The following is a 24,600-nucleotide window of genomic DNA, read 5'->3' as shown; positions in this document are numbered from 1 at the left end:
CATCTTTTTTGCTAACATATAACAAAGCAACTTGTGAAGATGAGTGGAAATAATCAAAGCCACTTGATTCTTTTTTACGGAAGAAAAAAAATCTGGGAGTATGCCATAGAAAATTGGTTAATTGTACTTTATTAAGGGACTCTAACCAGATGTTACACACCAGCCAATTAACTAGACAATGACTTACTGGCTTTACTCAGCTGTAATTATAGAACAGGGATTAACAAAACTACACTTAACACAGGAAGGTCCTTCCTTAAATTAGTTTCACATGCCATTAAAGCAAGCAGCTTTTGAGCAAACTGCAGTTTTATAGATTGGTATATTATTCACAATTACTGCTAATTGCTATGAGCAATGATTGCAATATCTCTGGAACATATCAGTTGCTGACACTACTTGAATGTGGCAACTTCATGGCTAACAAGTGTACATGTCACTGATGTATCATTACTTGTAAGCGACTGACAGAAGTGTTCTACCTTTATAACTGGAAGTACAATAGGCACTTTATCTCGCATAAGGGTAGGTCTGTACTTTTGTTCATAATAGGCCAGTTTATGTGGGCAAAGGCATCTAAAGTAGCAGTTAATCCTCAAACAGTCTCTGCTGGATCGGGGGATTACTCATGTAATCAAGTACAATACAAGCACTTATCATCAGGCACTCATGCAGTTGAAATAGCTGAAAGACTGACCAACACATGGGATGCATGACAACCTGCTTGTGAGGGAAGGTTCTCCTTTACACACCACACCATCTGGAATAAGGTAAGACAATAAACATCCCACTCCAGTGACAAACACACTTAAACTGACCATGTATAATACATATGTGACATGCAGATACCAGACACATGCTGGCTTTGAAAGAAGAGCATGTTTTTTTCTATGCTGACTTCAGGGAATAAACCATCAGAGAAGAGAGACACTTTCAGTCTCTAGGAATGATGATGCAACCCCTGCTTGTGCCACGTCTACTGTAGTAGATAAATGTACAGCCTCACAGGCTACAGCAGCAGGTGGGGGATGCACTGACCTGTGGAGACAAGACCTGGAGAAAGAAAAAATTCCAGTTAAAAAAAAAATCTTACAAATTATTCAAGACTCAAGCACAGACCTGAGAGGGAACTTGTATAATTCATATTGATTAGCTACATGACAATGCTCCTGAAGTTTTTTGAGGACACGTGGTGCTGCTACAAATTCTGATCACTACAGCCAGTATGAGATGGGTAGGAAGCATTCCCATAGGTTACCAGATGATCACCTGATCAGTGTTAACCTTGGCATCAACAACACTGATGCCCAGATCTTCAGAAATCTGGAGTTCTGGCACTGTCCTTATGCATATGAATGGGCATCACATACAAAAGAAAACGAAGAACTAAGAGGAATGGAGAAAGGTGTATGAATGACAAACCACTTTAATAAAAACTATAGTCTAATACATTTTTTAAAATGAAAAATGTAATATCTAAGGACATCAGGAGTCAGACTTCATTTTGTGAATCCACTTCCAGACTTTTACTTATTGAGGAACAGTTGGAACTGCTGTCAGCAACCACACTAGCAGGAATTCACACCCTGACCCATTGTGGAAACATAATTCCTGAGACAGCAGACATGTGGCAAGCTGGTGAGCACTTGAATACAGAGGCTCTTTGTGACACAAGCTTACAGGGACCCCAAGAAATAATCCAAGACCATTCACCTGATACCATGGCAAGATCAGCCATAGCTATGTCATTACTGACAAGTTTGTTTAACCTCCTCTTGCAGACCACCCAGAAGCTGCATTCACAGCAATTTGTTCCCATGCCTCCCTCTCTTACAGTTCAGAAGCACATGGACATGCTGTACATGTACCACTGGCACTACCAGCAGGAGAAAGTTGATCTTTATACAGTGGCATTTTGTATATTTGCATATTATGCTTCTTGGCAGAATCTTCTCCGCCAGGCTAAGCAACTCACCACTAAAATGCCCTGTTTACAGTTAGATTAAACAGATCCCAGGTCTCTCTTACCAAATTCAATTCTCTTTTTCTCCTGCTAGGCCACATCTGTCTTGGAGTGCAGTGTCTAAAACAGGACCATGGTTTTACAACTGGATAGGGCAGAAGGCTGACTTCACGTGGGTTTTTTCAAATCACATTCTTACTCAGAAATGCTTTAAACTGATGGTTAATTATAACTAAAAGCACATTTGTTATTTAAAATATTACACATACTTCTTTCTGAGCATTGTGAAGGGTCTTATCACAACTGACATCTGGGGTTTCCCTTCTCTGCCTACAGCTGGGATGGGGCAGTTGTAATTTCTGTCAAATGATTCTGTCTGATATTGCTTAGAACAGGAGAATGGATTCAAAAATTTCTCTGTACATGGGATCAAGGGCCTAAAAGATACTTGCTGACTTATTAAGTCCTTGTCCCCTACAATACACCATTGTCAAATTTACTCAATGTAATAAGCTCCCTAAGGATTTCATTTTCTCTCACTGCTTTTGAAGTGGCAGCTTCAAAAGAAGACTGAAGTGGCAGCTCAGGGTCTCTCACAAGTGGCTCATACTCATACATGACTCTTCCAGTACTGTCTCATACATCAAATCACTCTCCTATCACTATGAACCTAATTGATTTGACATACTTTTGAAAAGTACTAATATCCCTCTGCCACATTTTTGACAGGGAAACTGAAATAACTGAGAAGCCTTTCACACCATGACAGCCCAGGGAACCCGTTCCTCCTGCAATAGCTCCTCTGTCAGGAGTCAGCTACTTTCAAAATTAAGACAGTAAAAGCCCCTTCCTTCTCAAATATCAAACTGATTTGAAAACTGACTCTGAAAACGTTTTCAAAATCCCCCAAAACAACCAAGACTGCAAGCTCAAGTTTACCACTGCATTATACTGCTAAGGGAAGCCTGAGATCTGTTTATTTAGTTAATTAAAGAAAAAAATGAGACCTTGGAACCTTGGAAATGAGACCTATGGAACCTTTAATTCAGAAATTTGATTGCAAGAACTGATTTGAAATTTAGACAACCACAAACAATCCAAATAACCCTACTTTCTTCAGGCCTATATATGACTAATTCCTTCTGTTTCAGAGCACCAAACAAGCAGCTTAACCAATAAATGCTATATTTCATAGTCCCCAGGCTGGGGGCTCCTGACCTTTCAAGGGAAATATATCAGAAGCCTATTCTTGTAGATATGAATATATAAACAACAACAAATACACAGATTTTAGTGAAGAGGTTCTACATGTATGTAGGCATTTACAATTACATAACTTACTCTTTTTTTTTGTTGTTTTAACTTTGAAAGGAAGACAGTTATGAAGTTATTGATCCTGCTTGAAGGATCATGAAGCATAAATTAATAAATCTCCTGAAAATTTTAAACATGTTTTTATCATGGTCTATAGGTAAAATGATTCTTTTCAGGCCTTTTGAATAAATTTGGGAAGACAAAAAATTAGCTCTGTACATAAGCAAAGTGCATCAACATTTTGACAGCATATAAACTTCATGTACTTAATTCCCATTAAATCAGAATACTTCTCTACTAAAGTCCTGGTTTGACTCACTCTTAAATCCTTCCTTTATTAAGATAAGCCCTACACATTTCAGATGCTTTGCCAGTAATTGCAAAGATACAGACGACATCAGCTCTAGGAATGGACAGCATTAGTGGCCACTGAAAGCACACTTGATTACAGTTTCTAACCACCCATGATGCCTAAACCAAGCATGTTGGCAAGAAAATCTGACAAGAAAAAAAAACATGAGAAGGAGGACTGCAAAACTGGAGGCAGCAACATCACATACCGTGCCACGAAGAATGACAAGATCAATATAAGGCAGACAGCTGCCACTGACCCTAATCCAACAGCAGTCATGTATTGCAGAGTGGGTGATAAATCTGAAAGAAAGCATCAAACAATTCAAAGAAATCAATCAAATAGTGCAGCATCAGTCTGCTCATAGCTGAAGTATAGCAACAAAACCCAGATGCTGGACGTACATCCCAGTTAGTGAGAGTAATGGAGCTGACTACCTCATAGTTATCATCCAGTTGAGGAATAAAGATTATTTAGGGTACTAAAAAATTATTATAATGCTCATTTTTGGTAAAAGATATACCTGCCCTTATAGCACTATAACACCAGTTTCCATCAGCAACTTACACATCTCTAGAGAAGATGCCAGCCCTGCAAAAAAGTTACATGATTGTCTTCCCTCCATATTGTAGACTGAAAAACCATGAAAAACCCTAAAACTTAATTTAACTTCTTTGTGCAGAAGAAAGCGTGCTTTTAATATAGTTCTCTACCATTTTTTAATAACAATGATCTATCACACAATATCAAGCTAGATGGCACCTGAAACAGGGCCATTTGGTTTAAATTTAATTTACAGATTTGCCATCCACAAGTTGAATTAAGAAATATTTCTCAAAGGATTCAGCAAGCCACAAATACTCTCAGCCTCTCCAGCTGCAGCAGTACATTAGGGTAAAGGACACTGACTATAAGTCCATTCAATATAAAGGCAAATGAATTTACACCAAAGGCCTGACTGGTCCTACTCTCTTCTTCCTATGCTCATTCTTTTAGCCCCAAAAACAAAATCCACCTATTTGTAAGACAGCCTTTGATGATGCACTACATGTTGATAAATGACAAATTCAGAACAGAACAGTTTTCTGTCTTTTCAGAGTTATTCTACAGCTATTGCCTGAACAATTCTAGTAATGGAACCATCGAACCTAAGGAGTCCTTGATGTTAGCAGAGTCTCCACATTGAAGAGCTGCCTACATTACATTCTAAGTGTGGTGGTAAGTGAGCTAGGTCATAAGAGTAATTAAAAAAAGAGTAACTAAACAAAACCCAGAAATAAAAACAGAGTTGTCACCAGAAGATCAGTTGTAGTGATAACTTGATATGGAGGAGGTGCACCTCAAGCACTCCATGCACCACATGATTTGACAGCATTCCAAAGTACTGCCACACTTTCCAGCATTACTGCCTTTCCTAACTCAAATTTGTAAGACTTTCAACTCAAAAGCAGATTTTAGGGCTCATAAGAGACTCCAGTGGTGCTACTTTCTTTGTCAGGGGAGGCAAATGTTTGCTTTTTGCTAAGACATGAGGTGTGAAGAGGAGTTTCAGCTATGGTGGAAAGGAAGGAAACAAGCGGATCCCAAACTGCTCTGAGATAAGCTCATTAATTGGAAATATTTTAAAGTCAAAATGTAAATCAAAATAAAACCACACTGCGAAATTTTACAGCGTTTTAAAGTTATGCCACTTATATACTTAAGAAACTGTATTTACCAGTATTCAAATTAGCCATATTTTACATTTTTGCATAGTATCTTCTGGATTTTTAAGACTGTAAAATTCTTGATGAACCATCTGAACATTCTAAAGTAAATATGGCCTCTAAAAGCTAAAACATATTGTGGCAATGTGTTTCCGGTTTTTGGTGCTGTTGTTGGGTTTTTTGTATTTTGTTGCTGGTATTGGTGAGGTTTTTTGTTTGGTTTTTCTTTGTTTGTTTCTTCGGATTTTTTTGCCTTTTTTTTTGTTTTTTTATATAGTTTTAGTTATTGTTGTTCTTAGACTGATTTTTTTCAATCTTTAAGCCAATTTAAAACTACCTTAAAATATGCTTCCAAAATTTCCCATTTTCTGTGCCTCAAATCCTTTGTGCAAAAAAATTGCTCTAAAGATTTGGATATGATGCAAAGAAAAAACAACAATAAAAAGCAGGAAAAAACAGGAGAGTTCATTTTAGAATGGACTGCTGAATCCATTGGAATGGAATAGTGAAAAGCAAGGAAAATTTTCTGTCTCTAATATTTTCAATGCTTGAAGCCAACAGATCATGAATGGCAAAAGAAGAAACAGTCACAGCAATTATTAGTTTATGCTGCCAAGCAAAGCCATGACAACTTAAGACTTTTTTACTGAAGGAAAAATTGACTTACTTTTAATTTGTGCCCAAACAGCACAGGACTGTGTTCTTACCTAAAAAAGAAAACGTAAAAGTCATTGTTTCTCATGAGAAAAATTTATTGTTACTAACACCCTCTGAAAAATCAGTCATCGAAAAAAATTACTATTGGGAATGGAGTTTGTTATTACCTTGGCAGCAGCCTCTTTATTGTCTTAAAAGATTATAAATTATAAAAATAAGATTAGACATAGAACTTTGATGAAAGGCTGGCTCTAGCTTTTAGCTCATTATTCTTCCTTTCTTTTTACAACCTTCCATCCATGGAAGGATCTTTGACAGTGTTTTGAACAGGGTTCAGAATTTATGAAATGTGAAGATAAGGATGAATATGCTGTGTTAACTCTCTCCCATGCATAACATTTATGTTAAAATCGAGTATCTGATGGCATGTTTCACAATTACTAGATGTAGCATTTTCTTCAGTTATGATAACATGCTTAGTAATTTTTAATAAAAGAATACTTACAATTAAAGAAATATTTATCATGGGTCTGCTTTTGCAGACTTGTTGAGCAAATTTGATTTTTTTACAGTAAGCTTTGGTCTCTGTAGAGCATTTTCCCCCAGCACTCCATAGTCAAAAATACACAAGAAGTTCTGCTGTGGGTTCTATTATCTATTGTGTAATTACTGTGAAGTGTATTTTTGTAGTGCTTCCTGCTAAATGACTTTCACAGACTTGCACATAATACGTACACAATACATGCATTTTTCATATTGTAGCAAAGTGTGTATTATGTTGTTCTGAGTAACAGTATGTTTGAGAAAGAAGGCTACGGTTTGAAGCATTTGGATTAAAGGATGAAGGCATCTGTGTGATTAATCTCACTTCTGTGTGTCTGCATGCTGAGTTATGGAGTCTCAATGATTCTTAAACCCATTATTTATCAGGAATTTTCTGGTTAATTAAAAAGACAAAAGGCTGACATGAAAAATCTTCTCAGAACTGGGAAGATAAAGGGGTGGGTTTAGAAACCCAATCAAATACCAGATTCTGGGGCAGAGGTGCAAGTGCCACCATTTTGAAATAGCTACCTTCATAACACATTCTAGTGTGCAGAAAATCAGACATCTCCTGCCTATCAGGGAAGTTACAGAGGTCTCATGACTCTCAGAGAAACAAAAAATAAATGGAAAGTAAAAACCTCACAGCAGACACCCTTTTCAAGACCTCCAAATCTGAACAATGGAAAAATTGACACAATAATATATTAGGGATTTTCAGTAATAATGTTAATAAAAATCAAAACCATGCACTGATTTTGCAGCATGATACAAATTGTACCATTTTTAGTATGAAAGGAGACAGAAGGGACCCTTAAGGATGCCAGATTATGAAAGGGTATAATGAGAACATTAGTTAGGAGCCTATTACATCTATTTCTAATTTGTCTTTATTCAAATGGAAATGTGCTAACAAGTAAAAGACACTTCAGAAATGCTGATTTCACAGGTATTAAGAATTGAGGGCCAAACATTTTTTAAAAAAAGAAGACTGAGCTCTTGAATCCAAATGCAGTTGCTTAAGCAATCACATTTTTAGAAAGTCTCAAAACCCAACAACCTGCAATTCATAATTCTGATTTTTTCAACCATTTAATACCAGCAATTGCACAAAATAAAAGGGCATGACAACTGAAGATAAACCAATACTTTTGAACCAGCAGTCCAAATTCCATTTTAAAGAAGCAGAGCTGCAAACCAAAGCAGTCTGGTATTTGCAGTCCCAATAATTATTCATAACTGTTGCATGTAATTTTGTGTATTTCATCAACCAACAAAAGCCATACAGGAAAGTGTACATGAGGGAGATGATGCATTTTTAATGGTAGGAAACAGGAGTGACCTCTACAAATAACTGTAATATTAATCCGTCAAATCAGTGGCCTATAAAATACATCTGCAAATGTCAGCAGTAGAAAATCAGAAAATAATCCATAAGAAAGAGAAAGAATAATGTAAGATAGAAGCAGCTTCATAAATGGCTGGTAAAGATGTATAAGAATCTACTTTGTTCTGTGCAGCAAAAAGCTCCACAAAAGTAAAAGAAGTTAAAATACCCCAGTATTAAAAAAAACTGAGGGTAAAGAGCTAGAGAAGCCAATGCATAAATCCCCAGGATAAAGAAATTAGGCTCAAAGATATATTTAGTAGTGCTTGAAGAGGCCAAACTTGTATATGTTTGACTGATTAACAATCCCACTCCACTGAGCACATTCTTCTATGAGACACAGTTCATTGTCCAAATTCCAAGATATTTTGGATGTCAATGTTAATAACATTATTTATGAAATTAAAGGCCTTCTACTGTCATTTTCCTACCTTTCCCCTCACACAATTAATTAAAAAATTATTGCAAACAACAGACTTGTATCAGGATCAGAAACCACTTCATCTCTGCTATAAAAATTTCTCAGACTATTGTTAAATAGTACTGCACAGATTAGTAGATACCAGAATCCTCTTATTACAGGCACTTGTTTTATTTCACTGACTTTGAACTGAGGCAGTGACAGGTAAAAGGTAAATCCTTTTACTCTAGAAATACATTTTGATAGTAACACACTACTACGAAAACAGCACTTCAGAATATGCATAAATGAGGATGTTATTCACTATTGCTTAACAGAAACTGTTTTAACTTACTGAGATTTGAGTGTAGGCTTCCAGAATTGCAGAGAATTATATATAAGTGACTCATGGATCAGTTTTTGCATGCCTCCTTGGTAAGGTGCTTTTTAGGTGTTTCTTTCTTTATTAGACGTTGCTTAGTTCAGTTTTGTAACTGACATTCAGGAACTGTATTGCATACAAGACGTTATCCCCTGTCCCACACAAGAAAAACTTTCTACTGCTGAGACTTATATTATAAAAAAACTTAAAACTGTTGACTCCTGAGATAGATAGATAGATACAAATGGAAAACCAGATGATATGTACATTTTAGAAACTTTTTGATAAAACTTAATTATAAAAAATACTTTTATTTACAAGGCTTTCTCAATGGAGCTGGAGCTTACATTCACTGCCTTTTGGAAGGTAAAAACACGTCATAAAATATATTTTTTCATGTCACTTGGAGAATTGGGATTTTTTAAATAAAATATTTAATTAAAAATTAAAATGGGTGAATTCATCATTGCTAAGGAGGGATTTTCAAATTCTCATACTAATCTCTTTAAGTAAATTCTGGCCCAATACAGACATCTTCAATTAGGGATGGCAGGGATGGCCATTCATTTTTAATTCTTTTCCATTGTCTGACTTTTGGCATTCAGAGTTGCTTCAACATTACAATGACATAAGTACCATTAAGGAATTTAAGAGATATTTAAAGAGCTTCAGATTTAATGTAATTCTGTCAACTAGAAGATCCTTGAAGTGTCATAAAAAATTTAATATCCAGCTAACATTTTCATTATTCCCCCCAGCAACATTTCATTCAAGAGTTGTAAAGAAGAGGTTTTAAAACATCCATTACCTTATTCCACTCACTTATTATTTTCAAAAAAACACAATACTCTTCTCCCAGCTTTAAAGGAGCATTATAAAACTTCCCATAATAATGTCTGTCTCCAAGAGCAATTGACATATTATCAGCAACATCCTTTGCCTGAAATTCAGCCGCCACATATCCTTTCATGTCAGTGGTGTTATTAAAGAAAGATGTGGCAGCAAAGGAGTCACAAATAAAAGTGCTTTGCAAATCCAGAGGAAGCACAATCACTTGATAAAGACTAGAGTGAAACAAAAAAGAAAAGTAAATATTAGGCCTCGTTTCAATGAAATAAGCATCAGATATTAATTAATGCATACTGGTTTTTTCTATTTGTAGCCTCTTAACTGGTTTTTATTAACAATGTCCCATACAAACACTTCTTATACTAAAATATTTCTCTCTGTGTGTGTTCCGCTTCAATTTTAAGCAAATGCACTGCAGTTAGTTAGTAGTACTGCATACACAGCTTAGAGCTGGGTCTTCTTATCACATTCATGTTATTGCTACATGCTTACTGATGTTCAGGAATAAAACTGACATCAGACTAGCTCCTCCTCCTCCTCACACTGAAGTTCACCTATGAAATAATGTACAATTTCCCCCAAAAATTACTTGTAAGTTAAAAGAAACAAGACTTCTTCTGTTGAAAGGAGGAGAGGACAGGTACCTTTAACAAAATATAATCAAAACTGTCTTCATACCTCCCAAAAAAATGTTTAGTTTATCATATTCAACCATAGGAAGACTATTCAGTAAGGCTGTTACACCAGCCATTCCAACAGCACTCAGTAAGAGGTAAATCCTTTTACTCTAGAAATACATTTTGATAGTAATACACTACTATGAAAATAGTACTTCAGAATCTGCAAAAATGAGGACATTATTCACTATTTCCTCTGACTCTGGGGGAAAAATGTACTGTCTGCATGAGTTCATTGGAAAAGAAAAATCACATCAGTAGAGGTGTGTTTATATCTGTCAATAAAGATCTACTGTAACCTCACTGTGGATAAAGGGAAAAGAAAAACAAAATCAAACCACAAAACCAGTGGTGAAAACTCACAATTATCCAAATTAGGATTTTGCTCCAGAAAACAACAAAAAAGCCTGAAGCTAAATATTACTCTGCTAAGGAGAGAGAAACTGGGAGGTACAGTTCAAGCTTTTTCCCATTGCTAAAAAAATAATCTTGTCACACAAAACAGTTCTAATCTGTATGTAACAAGAATCTGCAGAATGTTCTTTGAAAGGGTGAAAAGCACAAAGACAAACCTGATTGGTCCATTTTGATCTTCTGCTTTCCGGAGTCTGAGCAAAGGTGCAGAACCTTTAACTGCAACAAATTCTACTTCTGGGAAAGGGGGATCTGAAAAGTGATCAAACACCTGTGGTTCAGAAAGGTTTTAGAAGTATTTCAGGCATCAGTTCTTAGCAACTTTTCAGTTCCTTTTTCAATTGCTACCTAGTTTGTCCGCCAAAACATCCTCAACTGAGCCATGAACCCCAACCAGCTAAAGCCTGCAGGCAACATAAACTAGCCAAGAAAAACACAGAGCAAATATGATCATGATGGTCTGGCAGCCCCTGTACTTCTGCTAGCTGGGAAAAAGAGAGATGCCCAAAAATGGTGGTTGACTACAGAAAAACGAGCCATGAAAGCTTTGTTGGAGGAAGCAGTATTATTTACTAGACTAATTTAAATGGTCAGGGAGAAGAAAAATATGGAACTGTGCACAGAGCCCATTGCAAGAAGTACAACTGTAGGAATAAAGGAGAATTTAGTAGTGCCAAAAGTACTTTCAAGAAGGCAACTTCCTTAGATACTGCTTGTAGTCAGGTAACAATCTCCAGGCCCTTAAACTGGATTTCAATATGGATACAGAACTCTAATCTGTTTTAGTGGGAGTTTGTGTCAAGGCCAAGGCTGAACAAATAGTTCTTCCTCTAATTTCAAAGGTAATGATGACAGCTGCACACTGATATGGAAATTACCACTACCAGCCTGGAAGCAAAAATGAAAATAGATTCAGTGTGTACAACCAAGGGGGCAGAATGTGAAGCATAGACACCATCTAGCACAGAAATCTGAAAGAACTTGCACAGGTAAATACAGGTACAGCTAGGCTTTTTGCACACCAGTGTTATCAGGCTGCTGATGTGATATCTGACTGAAGAGTAACAAATGCAGTGCTTATGTACAGAACACCAAGGCTTCAGAGCTAGAAAGAATAATCAATATCATGAAGAGAAACAAAAGAAAATCCATGCAGATCTCCCAAAGTTAGGTGACATCAGGCAAAATATTGCTGAGATGCATGGATCTTTCAAAGAACTGGAATACAAACAGCTGCACATATCTTTTGAAGTATAGAAAATCATTAGTTTTGCAGGAGAAAATGAGATTTGTTAGAAAAACTGTCAAGAGGGTAAGTAACTGCTAAAAAGGGAGCTAGAAAATCATGTTGAAAGCAGAAGTACTGGGGTAGAGGAAGATTATTAGAGGTTAGTACTACCAGTACTACCATCTATACATATTGTTAACAATATGTATAGATGGATTTTGCTGCTCAATGTTAGAAACACAGAGATTTTACAAAAGCAGAACTGAACCACCCTAACTGCTGTTGTTCAAAACTGGGATTAAATTCACCAATACAAAATACAAGGTGATACACCTGGGCTTCTAAGAAGAATTTATGCTAAATATTCTAATTGCTTTTGAGTAGTAGAAATGTCATATTAGTATATCTCAGAAAGAGTGCTAGGCACCAAAATGACAACAAAAAGCAAAAATCCAGAAGGCTGCTCTAAAATGCATAGGAATCAGGCTAACATAACACTAGAATAGTAGCAGTCAAGATATACAAGGCCCATGTGTGACCATTTCATGATGCCTGAAGTTCCAATCATCAGTGTGACAGAGCTATGTGAAACCAGCTCAAAGGATACAAGGAGGAGACAGATAAAGAAATCAATTTATATGAGGCAAACAAAATTTCGGATTTGTAACATATAAAGAGGAAATCTAAAAGCTTTAAACACAGATGAAACTTATGAGGGGATACAACTTTAGCACAGTGTGCCCAAAATAAAGCTAACAGGCCATACAAGCATCCCTAGCAAGAAAAACCTCTACCCCCTGACAAAAATCATCCTCAGAAGAACCTCCTGAAAGCTTACCTACCAAATAAATTGCTTTGGTAGTTCTCTTTACTAGGTTATCTTCAAAACCAGGCTATGGGTGAACTACCAGTAAAGAAACCAGCTATGAATATTTAGCATTGAAATGAGAGTAAGATTTATATAGTGGTCTACAGCTTCCTCCCCAGGGAAAGCAGAGGGGCAGGCACTGATCTCTCCTCTCTGATAACCAATGACAGGATCTGAGGGAAAGGTGTGGATTTGTGTCAGGGGAGGTTTAGGTTGGCTATCAGAAGGTTCTTTGCCCAGAGGGTGTTTGGGCACTGGAACAGCCAGGGAAGTGGTCACAACATCAGCCTGACACAGCTCAAAAAGCATATGAACAACACTCTCAGAAGGACTGGGACAATACTCTCAGGCACATGGTGTGACTCTTGGGGCGTCCTGCGCAGGGCTAGGAGTTGGACTTTCACGATCCACGTTGGTCTCTTCCCAGCATATTCTATGATTCTCTGAAAGCAATTGCTTTACAATTACTTGCTAACCTCTAGTAGAGTGAGGGCAAAAAACCCTTTCTGAGAGTTTTCTGAGTTAATGAAATGTACTACATGGCTGCCTGCAAGAACAGCAAACAGTCTTTGCTCTGCTCTTTTCAATACATCTGCAGCCGCAGATACAGGCAGAAAGGTACAGGCAGAATTTCTATCCAAACAAAATAAATGAACAACTAATATTCGACAGCCCATCTTTAGGCCCTTTGCACTTTGCAAGCTTAAGCAAACATTAATTAAGAGACGGAAATTATCTCTTAATTTCATTGGTTCCTTAGCACAGACACTGTCAACAGAGTGACAAGAAAATATACTCTCAGGGTGGTTTTATCTGGTATACTTCTTCTATATCCCTTTCCTTTGACATTTAGTATCATCAAAAGACACTATTATTAATTTCTCTAGAGAATTTTTCAATTTCCAAGAAGAACTTGGGAATTTCTTCTCTATTGCCAGCCAGAATGTGCACTGCATGCAATGATTTTGCACTGTTTTTATAAATAAACAGCACAAGAGGAAACAGATGTGGACTCAGATGACAAGAAGATGCTGACTAATGTTGTAACAATTGATTTTTCTATTTTCTATAATTTGACAGGAAAAGAAAAATAATGAAAACAAGTAGCCATCCAGAACTGACAGCCCTAGAAAGTGAGTAAAAGAGAGAAGAATCTGAAGAAACACATAGTGCTGTTAAAGGAAAGTAAACATTGCTATGTTTAGTTTCTGGTAAAAAATACTAGCTACCAAAACATGAAGCCCACAAAGAGAATCTACCTATTTTAATAAAAAGAGTGAACAGTTTGTAGGAATACAAAGGAGTAATAATAATACTAATAATAATGTAATTGAAAGGAATAGTTTAATTTTTGCTTTGGTGATCAGAAAATAAACTCCGAAGGAGTTGTTCCATATGCAGTATTTGCCCACTCTGACTTTTTAAATAAAATAAGAACTTTGCCAGAAGAAAAAAGTCTGCTGGGAAGTCAACATTATTAACAGATTTAAAAATTCACGTGTTAAAAACACTGATTTAACACCACAGAGAACAGCTGTAGGGAAAAGGGGAATACTACAGAGAAGTAAGGACTTGCACTAGGTGAAGAAATCAAGATCCTCCAGTCTGTTCAGGCTCTGTTAGCACCTTGCCTTTCTTAAAGAATTAATTTTTTTAAGTCTTCATGAGCAGAACAGACTAACATATCTGTAGCAACACCAGGAAAACAGAGAAGAGCATAGAAAGAAATCAAAGTATATGCATAGATTTATGCATACATTGTCCCACTCTAAGCACTTCCTTGTCATAACAGTTTTATGGTGAGTAACACTTGAACATTTAATATAAAGGCTAATTTTCTACAATAAGAATCCATCTGCTGATTTTCTCTGAAACTGAAACCAAGCTACAGAGAAGAAATTTCATGCCAGGAAGTGCTTCCTGCTGCAGCAACACTGAGAATCATCCCAGGCCTCAATGCTGGAGCCAAAGTCTGCTTGATGTTGCACTGTAAGGGCAATAACAAAGATTTAAAAATAATAATGGAATTGAACAACAAAGTTCAAAATTTCATGGCAACTCTTCACCAAACTTAACATTTCAAAGAATCCAAATCAAAGACTCTTCTTAAGGCTGGGTTTTAAATAAAACATCCCGTTAGTGAAACAAGACCATTTGCATGATCTTAATTCCCTGCACACATGGGATTTCTTTCATGTGATGCCTATATAACTTAGGTCAAAGTTACAAGGTGCTTACATTGCTTGAGTTATAAGACACCAATATAACCTGATCTATATAAGCTGATATCAGTATAACCTGAATCATAACTTTCTATATGTAAGTAACCTGAATCATAGCCTTTTATACCTATAGAACCTGAATCAAATTTTTTCTACCTATATAACCTGATAAAAAATAACTTTCTGTACAATGTAATGGCTAGTATATGCTTAATGCTGAATAGACAAAAAAGAAGAAAAAAATACACCAGATGGATAGCTTCAGAGACAAGTAAGTATAGTCCTATGAGAAATTGGCAAATGTAAAGCCAATTAGCCACAAAATGGAATTCAGGCCGGCTAGGACCAGACAGCCCAAGGGACCCCATAACTGCACATGCTCCGAAGACAAAGCTGAAAAGTTCAGACACAAAGAAGACCTTGGGAGCCTTCATCAAAGGCCACTGATGACCCCCAAACTGGGGAGGCACAAGCACGGTGCAGAAGAGCTTTATATAACCATGAGATCATACCAGGTAAATTAGTTCTGGCACATATGTGATGATGTAGTGACATAGTGACACGAAGCAGTACTTATGTGTAAATATACCACAGCTCTTGACAAAGGTGGGTGAGTTAGGAGAGATCGCTCCTCACCACCAGCACTGCAATAAACAAATACCTACTCTACAGACACAGTTCTATGGGGTTTTACTTCCAGCCTTTTTTGGGCATGGTTATTTGAGGGCCTTATGCCCAAAAGGTTTTCGCTGAATTTTAAAACAAGGAAGTAAAAAATACTGCTGTAAAAGTAAACCTAAAATAAGGTAGAGATATTAATACAATAGAAAACTTTGTTTACTGCTTGTATTACTGTTCAAAGAGTAATTAACTTTACTGTACATATTTTAAGATAATTGTTCTAGTACCGAGTGAGAAGAAATTTTTCACTTCAAGAGGAAAATTATGTAAAAAGAGGGAAGGAGGAAGAACAAATAAATCAAGACCACAACTACAGAAAAACATCACTTAGATCTTCTTTAAAGACTGGTCATTTCTGGAAATCCCACTCATGTGACTGCCTTTGCTGACTGTGGCTTTGTTCTCCTGCTCTGTGGCTGAATGTCACACCACGCTGTTGACGATGAGGAAGGTACGAGTTCAGCGAGGCGGCCGTGCAGACGCAGCCGGAGCGCTGCCTGGCCAGGCCCAGCCCCGCTGCAGCCGTGCGCCGCGGGCCCGGCGCCCGCGCTGGGGCCCGAGCTCCGCTGCACAAAGGGGCCTTTCTTTCTCCCGGGGACAGCGGCGCCCAGGGCCGGCACGTCCTCCAAGTGAAACGGTGCCGGGCAAGGAAAGAAGGGCGAAAGCGGGGAGACGAGCTCCAGGGCGCCTCGGCCGGCACCTCTCGGTGTCCTCCGCGCCAGCGAGTGACACCTGCCGCCTGCCCTCACCCGAGTGAGAGCTCAGCCACGCGGGACACGGGGAGCCGGCCGGTGCCCCATCGGGTGTTTTCTGTGTCGGAGCAGGGACTGAAGGGCCCCGATTCCAGCTGCAGAGCACCTCCGGGCCCGGAACTCCACCTCTGAAACTAAATCCACCCACATCTCCCTTCATCTTGTACGGACAGTCTCTAGGGTGCCTTACGGTCGCCTGACTCTGCTCCACGTGTGAGCCTCATCGGGCTGATCCCCATCTCCTGGCTCATCCCCGCCTGGACATTTCTGTGGTTTGTCTTCTGCTCCTTCTTTCCCCTGTGATCTCCAGGAACAAAATGAGGCACATTGAGCGCTCACATCTGCTGTTCTGCAGATGCAGGGGAAGCTGTTCAGAGCCTGGCAGCAGAATGGGAGCTCGGTGCTGTTGGCTCAGGGTGTTTGGGCTAGAGGCCTGCCTGGTCCTTCCAAAAGAGGGGACCTGGTATAAGAGCCTCCTGACCCCAAGGAAAAAGGTCTGGTCTGGGACCCTGCAAACAGCCATCACTGCTCTCACCCACTACCTAAGCTGATGACAGGACCTTGCCGGGGTAAGCAGAAGTTATCCAGCAGCTCTGTGCTAGAATCTCAGCGCGAGCACCCAAGGCTTACAGTGCCAGCCATTTCCTCTATCCCCTGCCTTTGCTCAGCTTTCTGCAGCTTTCCATCCCTCCTGGACCTTGGCCAAGTGTAGTGGTCCTATGCATGACTTGGAACTGCTTTAATGGGATGTGGGGCACAGAAGACTGTCCAATATGCATAGGTTCATATGCACCACGACGAAGGCACTTTCACAGCACCTGGCCATGGGAGAGGAGGAAAATTTGGTCAGGGAAAATTCAGCAAGGTACTTTTGGTGCTTTCAACTAGAAAGCCTGACAGATGACACCATGTTTACTTTTCTTTGTTTCTCTTCTGTGAGCAACCCACCCAAAGCAAACACTATGCAAATCAGAGTTCTATTCCTCTTGCAAAGTACTGGCTATAAAGCAGAGACTGTGTCACTGATATCAATTGTTCTGGAAACAGAATAAGAGAAATGATCTGAATGTTCATGAGTCCACAGAGACTCATGAAAAATTCTTCCTATGGAGGAGTTTGGAAAAATGATAGCGAAGTGATGTTCATATGAACTTAATTATCATGCATTTAAATAACCTCTGCACAAAAATACAAAGTGTGTGCATATGTATGAAATTATTTACATGGCTGGCAGCTAATTTCCCCCCTACATTAAAAAAAAAGTAACCATGCTCATGTTTTCATCACTTCTCTTCCCTCATTACATAAATCAGAAACTTCCTTCTTGGCAATTCTTGTGGTCCAATGCTGCACACTTTACTGGATAGTTTCTGGAGGACATGATGCTGGTGCTCTGGTGCTCTCAGAATACGAGCTGTGAGATCATCACACCTCCAACAGTCTTTCACTTTCTCACTGGAAAATAGATTTTGGGTTTTCCCTCCTTTTCCAGACCTTAAAGAACTCCCTTGATGAAAGAATGAGTATAAATGTTCTCCATCCTACATCAGATCAGAACAATAGTTTATCTTTTATGTGCATGTGTACATGCATAGGCATATGAACAAATGAGACATCACAATCTAATCTGTAATGTCGAACATTTTCCACACACCAAGACAAGAGACTCTAGAAGATTATACTTAATATGTGACAAAATACATTCCCCTTATTCAAGTAAATTTCTAGACTCTTTGCTTGTTCACGTGTTCATATGAAGACAGAGATGAGACACACACAAGTACATGGCCTGCTGGTAAATCTTGGGCTAAACCAAAAAGAATAGCAGCTGAGAAATACAGGAAGTACTACAATTATCTACAAGTATCAGTGAGGTACACAGACTCAAGGTCAAGCCTACTCAAACCCCCTGGAAAGTACATGAACAAATATGTAAGGAACTGCAGCATGTGAACAGTATGCCTTGAGCAAACTCAAAATACAGCTTGATTCCAAGCAGAAAATCAAGATGAGGAAAAGCAATGAGAAATCATAATTTAACCTATAAGAATTATTTTACAAGAAGGAAATGTAATCAATTACTCAGGCACAAAAGATCTATTTCTAGTGTCCAGAAACACTTTTGGTCGTACTAAGTCTTAAGTAATAGTAGCCTGTTCTAAACCAAAAAAACCTAACCAGACTCTGTACATATTTGGGCATTCATGAACCCCCAAAACACCAGAGTTTTCATAAAGAATCTACCCAAAGCAAAGCTCAAAACCAGATTCAAATATTAATAGAATTTTATTGTGGCTGAACTGAATAAATTACTCTTATTCAGAACATTAGCAACGAAAGCAAAGTAGACCTAGCTCCTTATTTATTATTCTGTTTTTCAAGCACTTGAAAGAATGGTTACAAAATGGTTCAATCATCTTCATTTCATATGTAAAAACAGGCAGTGAAATTAAAAACAATGCCTCCCCTGAGCCTGCTTTAATAAAGCATATTCCAAAGGAAAATTAACAGAGCCATGTGTAAGTAATATAATCACAAGTATGCCCACAAGACACTCCTTTCCTTCTCTGGAAAGGGACACGAGATTCCTTGCTTAAAAGACAATCTTGCTACCTTCCTTTTACAGCTACAATATAATCACTGCCTAATAATTTTTGCTAATTGACTCAATTTCCAATTTCCAGTAGAAAAGTGGTGAGAGTTTCTTTAAAATAAGTTAAGACAACATAAAAGACTATGCAAGATGCCTGTTACAATGGTCCATGAAACATTTGCTAAACTGCATTTACCATCCACAAGCTGACAGGCAAAACCAACTTTGTGCTTAGCACCAAACTATTTTTTTAGAGGATGCTACTTGTCAGGGAGAAAAACAAGCTTTTAGGTCCAAGTTCTTGGCTTTTTTTTCTTTAGAAATAGTTTAGGATATAATGTATCCTCATTCAGGATGAATATAGACACAGATATAGATATTCAGGATATAGAAGTAACTTTCATTACAGGCATTCACAAATCTTGTTTTTTTGAAAAAATATCCAAACTTATAGCTAGCATTTACATACTTATTGTATTCTGAAACAGTCTAAAAATTACACAATCACTATCCTTGTCAGGAAATCAGGTCTATAAGGCAGTGATCATCCAATTGTCTGGGACATGCTCTTCACAGTATTCAAAACTCCATAGTTAAGATTTTCCAAACTCTCAAAGTGTAGAAGGTTTGTAAAAGTCAAGGAGACACAACATCTGGATTTGCTCTAAGCTATGGCTACAGACCAAGTGATCATGTACCTCTTCAAGGATGGCATATGAAACCTCAAACAACCCATGAGAACATAATCAGCAAAACACATTTGTAAGTCTTGGTTTCCCTAGAGCTTCTTTGCTTAAGGCATATCTTGCATTTTTACAATACCATTCAGCTGGAAAAGCGCCAGGGTAAAGAAGTCACTTTTCAGAATTAATTTGGCAGATAAATTGAGATAATTCCATCCACCATGGAAAATGCATACATGATTACAAAATAACTGAACAAACTAAGATGAAAATAATAGTATAAATAGTTTAAATTATAGTTTTTATATAAATTAAACTGCTTGTATAGGTAATACAATTCCAAGACCTAAGACACGGAAGTCAAAGTAGCACTGCCAGCGGAATTATTTCAGCTGGATCCTTTTAATCTTAGATGAGATAGCAACATAATTAATCTTATTTAAATTCCCTTATTTGGCAAGTTTTGCCACAAGATCATTATTGGCTTTTTAATTTTCTGCAGCTTCTGCAAAAATTATTAAAAAATACATACTTTTATGTTTTTTCAGTAGAAGTCAGAAAATAAGAAATGTTTTCACACCAAGTTTTTGATAAAGACTCCTAATATGACAGAGCAACACCCATCTTTTATTGCTTATCAAGTAAGATAACTACCAGGTATAAACAGGCTTGTGTAGTAAAATCTCCTTTCAAAACGGAAATAACCAAATGTTTACACAAAGACCTTTCCAGGGGCTACGCATATGCATTTGTTAAGCACTAACCCAGCAGAGAGGAAAACATGCCAGTTAAATATGCCAGCTGCCAGGACACAAATACCATTTCACACAGCACCTGCTGCAAAGTGTTCTCTAGAGCTCTGCTGAGTAAGTGACCTGATGCAATCCTGCAGAATTGAGGAAATACCACAGGACGACAGAGTAAAAAGCTTTTCCTTTTCTCTGAGTATGTATTCAAAAATTACCACTATCAACAAAATTCTGAGATATCTTACTAGCTTTTTAAACAAAGACACATGTACTCATGAACTCATGGGCACTACTTTTGAGTGACAATTAGGAAACTAGTGAAAAGGAATTACCAAATCATTACTGTAATTTCATAAAAAAAAAAAGAAAGAAACAGGTCATTGTATATCTTAAACATTAGCTTTAAGAAACAAGAGATGTTTTACCTTTCATGAAGCTTAAAACCATCAGATTTACTATTGAAAATACAGCAAAACTATCCATTTCAAAACACAAATCTCCAGCTCTTTCTAAGCAGTCAGAAGAGAACTGATCCCATCTAGTGGCTGAACAGAGTTACAGACACTCAAAGATCTTCCATGTTCCTTACCTATTATAATTTGTATCCCTGACAGGAAGACACGTACCATCATTAAACACTGCACTGCACTTCACCTAATACAGAGATTCTGACAGTACAGAGACATTGAAAACTGTCCTAAACCAATCAAGACCCATAAGGTGTTTCTCATCAAGGCATTTTAGTGAGATATATCTTGCTAAATTGTGAACCCGAGGCTCTTCCTTCAGAAGCTAATTTGCTCAAATGTCTTTTTTGTTTTATACTCTGCCAGTTAGAGACAAAAGCATCTGTATGAGGTACTTGCAGACTCCTGTACTCTACTCTGGGTTCTTGCAGACTTTACTGGTATCTGTTTCTGTTGTCACAAATACCAATATGAAGTGCAGTTGAGCTATTAACTCCACTGTGGGGAGAAGTTTTTCTTTAAAAAGAGCCTTAGCCTCCAACAGGGTGGGCAGTTTAACTCAGCTGTCCTAGATACTAGTCTTGTGTCCAACCCACCAAACTATCTTTTCCCTGATGTCCTAAAATGACAGATAAACACTCTGTGCCTCAATTTTTCTCCCCCTTCTGGCTCTGAACTCTACAAAACCCATGAAAAAAAACAATGGACAGTTTTGAGCATGGAAAGAATACTCTGGCAACCCACCACACAAGACTGAGATCAACAACGCAGATTTGTTTGAGTTTCTTACACCCACTAGGTGCTTTTGTAAATATATAAAATAAATGGCATGACCTACCTGTAATTTGTGTTGTCATAGAAACAAGCAGTGAAAAATTCATAGCTACCATAGAAATATTAATAGAGTAATTGGTGCCTGGTTGCAAATCTAAACAAACTTCAGGAGCTTGCTTGTGTGTGGAAAGTTCGAAAGTCATTTCATGAAAGAAGTTCTTCTGATACCAACGCTGGCCTTGCACATGAAACTGTAACCAAACAATCACAGCACAAAAATTGAAATGTTAAAATACAATACTTGCATTCAGCCATCTCATGCTCTTAATTAGAAGAAACAGCAGAAGAGAGCACTGCTTACGATGTGTCAAAACTCTAGGCATTGACAGTTACTCAAATTCCAATCCTTCCAAAAGTTGGTTTGTCTTGATCAGATCTGATATCTTCGTGGTTCTTTCACTTCTCCCCCTAGTCTATCCTCTTTTTTATTAATTTCCCCTAGACCATATTTCCTGCTAACATATAGGCTTCCAGTAATGGTTCACTTTTATTGACGTATACCCTCCTGGTGAATTATAAAAGTAAGCTCACATGAACACCTCTTCAGTTTCACCCTGAGGATCAAGACAAAATCAAGTTATTTTGACCCATGTCAAAACACCCACTACACTCTGGGATCTCTCTACAGACACCTATATTCTCAGGGAAATTTACAGGCTCAAAGGTTTTTTTTTTGTTTCAGTAGGATTTCCTGTTTTATTGTTGATGACTGAAATGATCATGAAGTCAGTAACTTAAGGCCTCTTCTGATCAAATTATTCCTCTGTAATGAAAACAAAAATGCTTGCTGGATATGAATTGTGCATTAATTTTCCTTTAAATAGATCCTATGCCTTCAGATAATCTCTTACTGTCTCCTGGGACAGAGAAACTTGAGACAACAGCAGGTGGTCAAGAGTCATGGCAGAAGTAGCTCATGTACAAATTCCCCACTGGGATAAGGGCAGACTGAAAGCATACCACAAGGCAAAGAGAACTGACTCAGTGGAAATGGAATAGAGTTGTGTGAGTTGTTTGCCTGAACATGGCAAACTTGAAAGGAGAGCAAATTAAGAGTAAAGTATGGGAAAAATAAGCAAGAAAACAGTGGACTATAAGAGAGCATGGTCTTTCTTTGGCTGCTATGCAAGATTATTCTTCAGGGTCTTATGAGACATTATTATAATAACGAACACTGCTAGCAGTGAGTGTTTGAAAAATTAGGTTTTTGATTGATAAAAATTGCTTTCTAGATTCAAAATACAGATTGTCACTTACTGAGTACTTGTCTTCTACATCAGTTCCCCTGACATTTCTCCTCCATTTCAAGCAGGTATCATTAAAAATTAATACATTATTGAAAGCTTCCTTAACTGTAGAGACAATCAGAAAAGAGATCAACTTACTTAAAAAACTCTACCTCCTTCAACTTAATTCAATATGAGTAGCTGAGAATAAAATTTTTTAAAAAGTTTTAAATTTCATTCTCTTCTGAGACAGAGAGGTAAGCTATCATTTCTTTTTGAATGAACAAACAGGATAAGTAAAGCATGATCATTTTCCAGAGAAATTGGCTTTTGGAAAAACCCAAGCATGCCATTCAGGAAATCTAACACATAATTTACTTGTCCAGGCCTAAAAGGTTATAATGACAAAAAGATCAAGTGTTAAGGCCTCCTGATTTAAATAAAATTATCACAGAACAATTTGTCATAGTTGATGCCCTTTAAGAAAGACAATGAGAGCAAAAGCATTTTTGTGGATTCCAAAAGCAATTATTTCTCAAGATCTGTCTCAACAGAATTAGTATGTCAGAAGACAAGCCTAAAGTCTCCATGACCAAAATACTACAGAAATCCAGTGTTAGAAGATTACTTCTGTACAGTTACTGATAACTTCCAGAACCCTATTCATCACTGGTAGACACAGGAGCATTGTCTGTAATGCTCATACCACTTAGATTAGTATCATACAGGCAAGCAACAGGGAATTCTCCTACAGGCAGAGAATCATACTTCAAGGAAAAAAATAGAAACCAGTAGGTACTGTACCATGGACCAAAATTCTGTACCAATCCTGCCTCAGCCAGAAGGCAAGTCCTGAAAAAGGAAATCTGCCAAATCTTTCTGCAGGGCACTTTCTGCGGCTGCTCTCCTTGCTCATAAGAGTCAGTGGCCAAGTCAGCAGAAAGAAAAATATCTTTCAGAAAAACAGGATGCTGACAATGGCTACATGCACATAGCCAGCTTAAAGAATTATGAAGTCTAGGAAATAGACCCTTTTCCTGTCTGTTAGACGCATATCAGTGAACTCTGTAGCACAGTAAGTTCTTTTATAAGCACACAGAATACAAAACACAACCTACTTTTTGTTTGAATTGCTACTGTAACTGAGACAGTGATGTTTGTAGAAGAAATGGTAGTTACATTCACCACGTAGTTACTTCCAGAGTCCAGATCTAAACACACCTTTGGATTATCTTCACTTGTACTGATGTTAAATATCACATATTCTGAGAATATCTTCTCATCCAATCTTTGGCCCAGTATATGAAACTATTGAAACAAAGAAACAGTGCAATTTGTTGTGGCTCTCTAAAATTCAGAATACTAGCTTATTTAATCCTATTGGTTCTTAAAGGGAACACAGGATTACATCTGGGTTAGAGAATCAGTTCAAGGAAAATATAGAAGTTTCTGACTGGCTATGGGATGTCTTAATAAACTAGATCTTTAGTTCTTCGGGCTGTTAAAATTATTCATATTATTTCATATATTTCTACAACAGATAGAAGGAATCTATTATGGAATCTAATCCAATCTATTAGACCCAACGAAGATCTCCAACTCAAATAATAAGATGTCAGCAAATATTGTTTCTTGTTTACAGCACACAGATAG

At 37.6% G+C, this 24,600-nt stretch overlaps 1 protein-coding gene across 1 annotated transcript in view; it reads right to left on the bottom strand.

Moving 5' to 3' along the window:
• Positions 1-914: 914 nt before the first annotated feature.
• The window catches only part of SUSD1 (sushi domain containing 1), a gene marked incomplete at its 3' end in the record, with an annotated part of 41,197 nt that continues 17,511 nt past the window's right edge, over positions 915-24,600 (bottom strand). Inside the window, exons 9-16 of the mRNA XM_084225158.1 lie at positions 24,066-24,255; positions 22,979-23,073; positions 21,726-21,912; positions 10,803-10,896; positions 9,513-9,768; positions 6,003-6,042; positions 3,838-3,931; positions 915-1,053 (exon numbers count right to left, since the gene is read on the bottom strand). Of these exons, the coding sequence (XP_084081284.1) occupies positions 915-1,053; positions 3,838-3,931; positions 6,003-6,042; positions 9,513-9,768; positions 10,803-10,896; positions 21,726-21,912; positions 22,979-23,073; positions 24,066-24,255 (1,095 nt within the window). The remainder of the gene's footprint in view (positions 1,054-3,837; positions 3,932-6,002; positions 6,043-9,512; positions 9,769-10,802; positions 10,897-21,725; positions 21,913-22,978; positions 23,074-24,065; positions 24,256-24,600) is intronic.

The sequence above is a fragment of the Fringilla coelebs genome (genome assembly GCF_963513975.1).
Source record: "Fringilla coelebs genome assembly, chromosome: Z".
NCBI classification, from domain to species: Eukaryota; Metazoa; Chordata; class Aves; order Passeriformes; family Fringillidae; genus Fringilla; species Fringilla coelebs.
This window is presented reverse-complemented; position numbering and strand designations above follow the sequence as displayed.